At 47.1% G+C, this 8,190-nt stretch overlaps 1 protein-coding gene across 1 annotated transcript; it reads left to right on the top strand.

Moving 5' to 3' along the window:
• The first annotated feature begins 5,220 nt into the window (after positions 1 to 5,220).
• LOC136546964 (transcription factor MYB102-like) lies at positions 5,221 to 7,411 on the top strand. The gene is made up of 3 exons (XM_066538921.1): positions 5,221 to 5,617; positions 5,735 to 5,864; positions 6,187 to 7,411. Exons 1-3 carry the CDS (start codon positions 5,485 to 5,487, stop codon positions 7,037 to 7,039), a joined length of 1,116 nt encoding a protein of 371 aa, XP_066395018.1. The 5' UTR covers positions 5,221 to 5,484; the 3' UTR covers positions 7,040 to 7,411.
• The last annotated feature ends 779 nt before the right edge of the window (positions 7,412 to 8,190 follow it).

Raw genomic sequence — 8,190 nt, 5'->3', positions numbered from 1 at the left:
CTTCCCATGATTTTATGTAGGTGTATAGCAAAATTTTGCATTCTAAAAAGCAAATAGGATTACATAGGCTTCTTGGACCCCTTGCGAGTCAATGAGAGGACATGTCTAGGCCTCCATGAATGTGACGTGGAAGACCTAAAACAGAGATTGATTGTTGTTTTCGACGAATTCGCGATGAAGAACAAAACCCACATACTTCTAGCCTACAACTGCGAGTATGTGTTCTCGGCTTTTAATTTTATGCTTCTTTTTTCATTAAGATTATTCGATAATTAGGATTATGTGATTGCAGCAACCATTTCGTCTTCATTTGTGTCAATCTTGCTAAAAATCTTATCGAGGTGTGGGCCTCGAAGAAAAAACCATTTCATCATCTGGATGCACTAGTGGCAGTGCTGAATTAGTAAGTGATCCTAATAACATATTATTTTCTAATCACACATACCGCTTTCTAATGTTTCTCTCTTTAATGTTGCTCAGTGTCCGAAGAAGACATATCGGTGGGACACATGTCCCATTCAAGGTTGTCGAAATAGAGGGGAAGTACCTATCACAGCCGACGAAAAACAATGAATGCGGGTTTTATGTAATGTGGGCAATGCTTCGCTACATCGGCGGGAAATCAGAAGAAGCTGATAAGTTGGTGTGTATAATCCACATTTCATTTATGTCTGTTAATAATTCAACAAAATAATTTACTGTTCCTCTTTGGATATCATCTTTTTTGAACGACAGCGCAAGAAATATAACCACCAAAGGCTGTTAGACATGGAGATCATCGCACTGCAATTAGAGTTGGCAAAATTCATCTTAGCCGAGGTATTGGAAAAAGATAGAGTATTTTCCATTGCACAATCCGTGAAGTACAAGGACCAGTATGGCCCAGAGCGGCTCGCCAGATTATTGTAAGAAGTCCGAGAAGCATTGCACAATCTGTGAAGTCCGAGAACATTTCTTTTTTTATTTTGAGGGATCGAGATCTAGATAAGAATATTTGAATTGTAATCGTAATATTTGTAATGTTTAATATTGATGGACATGTCATCTACGTAGCGTATATAAAGCGAAATCCGGTTCCACGAAAAAAATATAAATTAAAATAAATTATAAAACAATAAAATACGAACGGGCCCTCACTGCCGGTTAGCAACAAACCGACAGTGTTGGCTTGCTCAACACTGCCGGCTTGAGCCATAAACCGACAGTGATGGTTACGACAACACTGTCGGCTTGAGCCATGAACCGACAATGTAGGCTTGCTCAACATTGCTGGCTTGAGCCAAGAACCGACACTCTTGATGCAACCTTCACTGTCGGTTGGGACTACAAACCGACAGTGTTATTTAACTGGACACTGCCGGGTGGACCCAGGAACCGACATTGTTGTCTGTAGATCAGTGTCGTTTTTTAAGAACCGACAGTGATGTCAACTCCCCATCACTGCCGGTATGCCACTGTCGGTTCAAAATCCGGCAGTGAAAGGGGTTTTTGAACCGACAGTGATGTCCATATCTGGGGCAGTGGGATGACGAGCCGTCCATGGTGTAGTCATCATGGAGGGTGTCGGGGTAGTGGAAACAGTGGCGTCCGGCGTGGAGTAGACGTCGGGCATGGTGCAGAGACGGCGGTGAAGGCAGTGGTGCATCCCGTCGCTTACACTCCCCTTTCTAGATCGGATTGGGGTTAGGACATCACGGTGGGACGTTGGCGGCTACCGGTGAACTTCATGTCATGTGCCCTAGCCCCCACCGTCCTTTTAATAGTGCTACGCGACGAAGACTCATCAGCCACTTAGAACCGGCTGAGCGCCCCCGATCAGGGCATGGATCAAGGGCCTAATTGGCCGTTGGGCCAACGGGTGAAGATCATCCTAACATGCTGAACTAGACAAGGTGCGTTGGAATTATTGAAAAATAATTGAATTTTGATTGTTAGGCTTTTTTTGTCTTTGTAGGGATGATTTTTAGGATTATTTTTCTCCTTAGCGATTCTACATACAAGGCCGCAGCAGTGGCCCCTGCTCCGACCTGCTTCTCCCTAATCAAGCGCATGCTATGTAGGAAGCATGAGCCTCTGAGTTTTTCAAAGGCAAACTTAATAAAGAATCCACTAGGCTCTCATAGAAAGTTAGAAACCGAATCTTGTAAATACAAACAAGGCAGTTGCCATTTCTTCGCCCACGTGGTCCGGATCTCTGGTCTCGCCACCCATCCATATCATCACATCGACGTTTTCCACATGAATCAAAGTGTCAGGCTGTAGCTTTAAGTGATGAATGCATGGCTTTCAAAAAAGATCACGGAACATAACCAAGCAGCAAGAAGACATGAAAAAAATCGAGAAAATTTTCTATTTGACATCAGAAAAAGTACAATTTTCTTATTTGGCACTTAAACTCAAATTGTTCTCTATTTGTCCCCGTCTCAAGTTTTTCTTCTTATTTGACACTTCCGTTAATTCTGTGAGGAAAACACCGTTAAATCTCCTAGTGAGGCAATGGAAAAAGACTGAAATACCCTTTAAGCACAGGGAACAGGCAGCCAGCACGGGCTCTGAGGCTGGGCGCGGCCAGGGCCAACGTGCCCAGGTCCGAGCCAGCAGGGCTGCTGCACTAGTATAGAAATGATTTTTTAGAGGCGCCTCCCTTTTCTAACAGAAGCGGTTGTCTTAGCACGCCATCACTAACCTTCGTGGGAGGCAATGTAGCTATACAACCGTTGTTAGAAATCAATTTTTAGAAGCGGTTCCATTAAGAAATCCGCCTCTAAAAATGAATCCATTTTCAGAGGCGGTTCTATTAAGAGAACCGCTTCTGAAAATGCTATTTTCAAGGACGGTTGCTTATGTCAACCGTCTCTGAAAATGAGTGATTTTCAGAGGCGGTTACTAAGTCAACCGTCCTTAAAAATAGTTGCAGCACAAATAAATTCATTTCTTTTTTAAATGAAGTCAGATGAAGACAAACTTTATATCAAAATTATAGAGCTCGATGAGATCTAAATCTTTGTAGATGATAAAATTTTTGTTTGAGATCATTTATGGTTCCAAATATATAAATTAAGTCTCAGATTTTGAATTTTGAATTTTTCAATTTTTCAAATGACCTTGGATGGAGAAATGTTCTATATCAAAGTTGTAGCGCTCGACGAGATTTAAAACTTTATAGTTGAAAATTTTCTCATTTAAGATTGTTTATGAGTTAAAATATTGATTACAAGATTCGTACATATTAATACAAATGGACAGCACCGTAGAACTAGACACAAGTGATTGTGTGGTGTAGTGGTAGGGGAGGGATAACGTGAGGGAGAGGTTGTGGGTCCGAATCCTAGGTGTCGGCACTTATATTCAAAACAAGTGAAAAAATAAATCCTGTGAGTTGTGCTAATCCTCAACCTTTCGGGCTCCATTAGAAATATTTTTTTCTTATTTTTATTAGACTCTTTTAAAAATTATTTTTAGCGACTATTGACTTAAGTCAGCCGCCTTCGAAAATCGATTTTCAGAGACGGTTATCTTAAGAGAACCGCCTCTAAAATTCACTTATTTTTATAATCGCTGGCATAGTAGCGGTTTTAAAACCGTATCTGAGGATCACTTTTGACCGTCTCTAAAAATGTTTTCTGTACTAGTGCTGTGGCCAAGCCCGGCACAGCCAAGGCTGCTGTGAAGCCGCTGTTAGCCTGTGCGTGCTAAAAGAAAGTAAGCGAGCCAGTTATTTGAAGATGCGTGTCCATACATTGTTGCCTCGATGGTTTGATCAAACGAAGAAGAAGAGAAAAGTTAGCGTGTGTACATGAGCCAGTGGAGACGCGTGTGTAGGCTCACGTGTCGTCGTCAAGAATCATAAAATAAATGAACAGCCTGTTCGGCTGGGACTGAAACGATCGTGGATTATTACTGCTGGCTGGTTTGGTGAGTGAAAAATAATGTTCTGGTTGAAAATTTACGATCATTTACGACCAAGCGAACAAGCTGGAAGAAGCTAGCTATCATGCATGCGATACGTAACTAAACTAAAAAAATATGCTCAGATAGTTCTATTTTATTGTTATGTATAATGTACCTAAATGATTGATATTGAACTCAACACATTTAAAAGTAATTATAAGATTACGCTCCTTCCTTTATTTTATAGAAGCAATTGAAAAAGGAAAACATAACATTTGAAAGTAAAAACGTCCAAATAAGATAGCAATAACCAGCATGTTAATAACTGGGAAGAAAAACGCCAGGGGTAAAATGATCTTTTTCTCTAGCACTTAACACCGTTATAACTCCAAACTAACGGAAGTGTCAAATAGAAATGAAAAACTTGAGACGATGACATATAGAAAAGAATTTGAGTTTGGGTGCTAAATAAGAAAGTTGTACCTTTTCTAGAAAAATTTCTCAAAAAATCGGTCATTTTAAAACGGGGCTGACATACCCAACAAAGTAGGTAGGATACGTAATTACATATCCGGTGGTAAAAAGCTGGCTCTATCGCTCCCAGCAGTAAAACAGAGTACCACATCATGTCCGGCAAGCGAGCTTACGGGTCGTGATTGTGCGTGCCCATGGAGATTGAGTCGATTCGCCGTGCCGTCGTATGTATCACTCTCTGCCGGCCTGATCCAGCGTCCCTGTTGCTATTGGCTGTCGGCTGCTGACGCTTGCCCAGCAAATCGCTCGGGTCAGAGCAAGGCTAATAATACAGTCGATTTGTTAACGGTAAGGTTTTGTAGCCTTCTCTTAGTCCACTCATATAGTAGTTAGCTCTTTACAGTTAATACATGGCCCACTTATCTCTCTCACAGATTTTTTTGGTTCTTGTGCCCAAACCGGCTGTAAGCTTACAGCCCGCTTCTTCTCTCTCTTCTCTCCTCTCTCCTCCACCTCAGCATTTAGTCGGTTTACCGTCTGCTATTATACTTGCTCTTAGCTGTGGACCGCCTTGGGTTACTTTTGGGCCAGGGGCGGGGGCGGTGGCTCCAGTAACTTTTTCGCCCGATGCCGGGCGAGCGACGGATGGATATGGAACGGACGGAAACGGAAGCTGAGGCACTGTTCCTCCGAGCCACGTGGCCCGAGCTGCGGCTGGCGGCCACGTCGCGGGCGCGGCACACAAAGGACGGCACCGAATCCTGTTGACTTCCCACACCCGTCGCCCTCGCGCCCTTTATAACCCGCCCCCGCCCCCACCCCTACTCGATCTCCTGCCCTCTTCCTTTCTAGCTCGATCGAGCTCAGTTTCACACCCCTGTAGCTGTAGCTGGAGCGCAACGCAACGACGTTCCCGCCGGCCTGTCCTGCTCGAGCTGCGGCTAGCTACAGCTGAAACTGATAAGCTCGTGTAGCAGCGAGACAAACCAGGCCTTTTTTCGCTGGCCCCTTTCCCCACGGGCACGGGCGCTCCGTTGTCGCCGTCGTCGTCCCAAGCTGCCTGCCTGCAGCTTCGTCTACCTGCCGGTTGAGGAAGCGACCGGTCGATCCAGGCCATCGATGGGGCGCGCGCCGTGCTGCGAGAAGAGCGGGCTGAAGAAGGGGCCGTGGACGCCCGAGGAGGACGAGAAGCTCGTCGCCTACATCAAGAAGCACGGGCAGGGCAACTGGCGCACCCTCCCCAAGAATGCCGGTGAGCGCCCTGACCGTGATCCCGACGGAACTCACAGCTCATCATACGCATAGATATATCCATGCATATCCTCTCCTCGCCCCCGATCGATCCATCGATCCTTCTCATGGCACGCAGGGCTGGCACGGTGCGGGAAGAGCTGCCGGCTGCGGTGGACCAACTACCTGAGGCCGGACATCAAGCGCGGCCGCTTCTCCTTCGAGGAGGAGGAGACCATCATCCAGCTCCACAGCATCCTCGGCAACAAGTAAGCACACAAAAGTAGACAAAATAGGTTTCTTTCGGTCTATTCGCTGGTTGGTTCGTAAACTGATAAGTTTAATTAATACTGATTTATTAAGAAAAAAAAATACTGTATCATTACTTATAAGGGTCGACTGCATATAAACAGCGTTTTTTCTCCTCGCACCGAGAGCTAGTAGCTAGCTGGCCTAGCTACCCTGGCTTGTCTTGTCACTTGTGTAGCTTCGCTGTTTCTGCTCTACTAGTACTGGGTACTGGTAGGAATAGTAGCTAGGCGGATACAGCAGTACGGTTTCTGATGCGTGATTGGCTATGATGGTGGTTAGGTGGTCAGCGATCGCGGCGCGGCTGCCCGGGCGGACGGACAACGAGATCAAGAACTACTGGAACACGCACATCCGCAAGCGCCTGCTGCGCATGGGCATCGACCCCGTCACCCACGCGCCGCGCCTCGACCTCCTCGACCTCTCCGCGCTCCTCAAGCCAGCCGCCGCCGCCGCCTACTACCCCACGCAGGCCGACCTCGACACGCTCCGCGCCTTGGAGCCGCTCGCCAGCTACCCGGACCTCCTCCGCCTCGCCTCCACCCTGCTCTCCGGTCCGCCCGCTCCAGCGATCGGAGACCACCAGCAGCAGCAGCTCCTGCCGTGGATCCTGCAGGCGCAGATGGCGCAGCAGGCGGCCGCTGCCATGGCGCAACAGGTGGCGCCGCCGCCGCCGCAGGCCCAACAGTTCATGCAGCAGCAGGCCGGAGCCGCGTGCCAGCAAATGCCGGACCTGGTCCACACAAACCCGACGCTGCAGCAGCAGGTCGCGGCGGCGCAACACCAGCAACACCAGCCCCAGGACATGGCCGCGGCGGCTTGCCACAGCATGCAGCCGCCTACGGGCTACGATGTCGACAGCCTGGATGTCCCGGCGCTGATGCAGATGGTGCAGGCCGACCCGTCGAACCTGCAGCAGTGGAGCAGCACGGTGACAAGCAGCAGCAACAACAACAACGTCGGCTCCGGCGTGTCCACACCGTCGTCCAGCCCGGTGGCGCGGTTGAATCACTCGACCACCTCCACCACCACGACGTACGGCGGCGCGAGCGCGAGCACGAGCAACGACGCCACCGCCGCCGCGCTGTTCAACATGCAGCTGTCTGAGCTCCTTGACGTGAGCGACTACATGTAACAACGACCAAAAAAATTCACTGGAGCACGGGCCCGAGATCCGTGGAAACTAGGTCCAACACTTCATCAGATCACGTACCGCAAGGGACAAACGAAAATCTATCTCAGGACGGACGGACGGACGGACGCATTTTTGTACAGGATTGTTGTTGCACCTCCTTTAATTATCCAGTTCGTTCATGATCGATCAGTGATTAATTACTGTTAGAAGCTTTCCACGAATTTCTACTACTGTCGTCTTTTCAATTAGCTAGGCTAGACGTGTGGTGCGTGTCAGTGTGGGGAACCACGGCGAAGGTGTCGTGGCATGATTGGTGAGACGGCTGCTGTCACTCTCGCTCGCATCACGGCTTTGTCTCCAGCGAAGAAAATCAGGGTTGCTTTTCTTAGAATGCTACTGCCTTACTCACCCATGCTTCGTCTCCTTCGGATTTCCCCTTATGTGATTGGGGACTGTATGGCGGGAATATAAAATACGTAATAAGGACACCACCAGTAACTGTCATGGTCACAGCTGATGGATGCATGATAGATGATATAGACAATCTTCAATGGTTGAGAAAAAACAGATCAGTAGCTAACACTGCTGGTATGGTGTGCAACACGCATGCAGCTTAATGATTGCTGCTGCCTGCCTGCTCCCTCTCTGATGAGCGGCACACAATTGCTTGATCAATCTGTTGATGAGTATGTCATGTTCGCTTGACTGATAAGCCATGGCTAAAAGTACTGGTGGCTGATTTGTTGTGAGAGAAAAATACTGTTCGTTGACCAAAAAAAGTATGGCTTATAAGCCAAGTGATCAGGGTGTATATGTTGTTGGACTGCTGTTGGGTTTTCAAAGTCAAATAAATCTCTATTATATTGATGGCTATTACATACTTTTTAAGTTAGTAGACAACAAGTCTAATAACATATATGTAGAATATTGCAACTTGATATTGCTTGCTTGGTCTATGCATGGTCACCAGAGGTGTAACGGATGACCCATGCATGCATTGACAGTTTGACACGACTTACAAGCTTGCATGTGACTTGTGCTCAATAGTAGAGAAACGACTTTCCATTGATGGCCAAAAAATATTTAGTCCCGATTTCAAATTACAAACCGAGACTAAAGAATGCATGAGACCTTTAGTCTTGGTTTGTAAT

This window comes from Miscanthus floridulus, chromosome 3 (genome assembly GCF_019320115.1).
Source record: "Miscanthus floridulus cultivar M001 chromosome 3, ASM1932011v1, whole genome shotgun sequence".
NCBI lineage: Eukaryota > Viridiplantae > Streptophyta > Magnoliopsida > Poales > Poaceae > Miscanthus > Miscanthus floridulus.
This window is presented reverse-complemented; position numbering and strand designations above follow the sequence as displayed.

Excerpts from the sequence above, each read along its gene's own strand:
- LOC136546964 (XM_066538921.1), top strand. The coding sequence starts at position 5,485 with ATGGGGCGCGCGCCGTGCTGCGAGAAGAGCGGGCTGAAGAAGGGGCCG. Across the intron at positions 5,618-5,734 it reads CACCCTCCCCAAGAATGCCG|GGCTGGCACGGTGCGGGAAG; the intron begins GTGAGCGCCCTG and ends CATGGCACGCAG. Across the intron at positions 5,865-6,186 it reads CACAGCATCCTCGGCAACAA|GTGGTCAGCGATCGCGGCGC; the intron begins GTAAGCACACAA and ends GATGGTGGTTAG.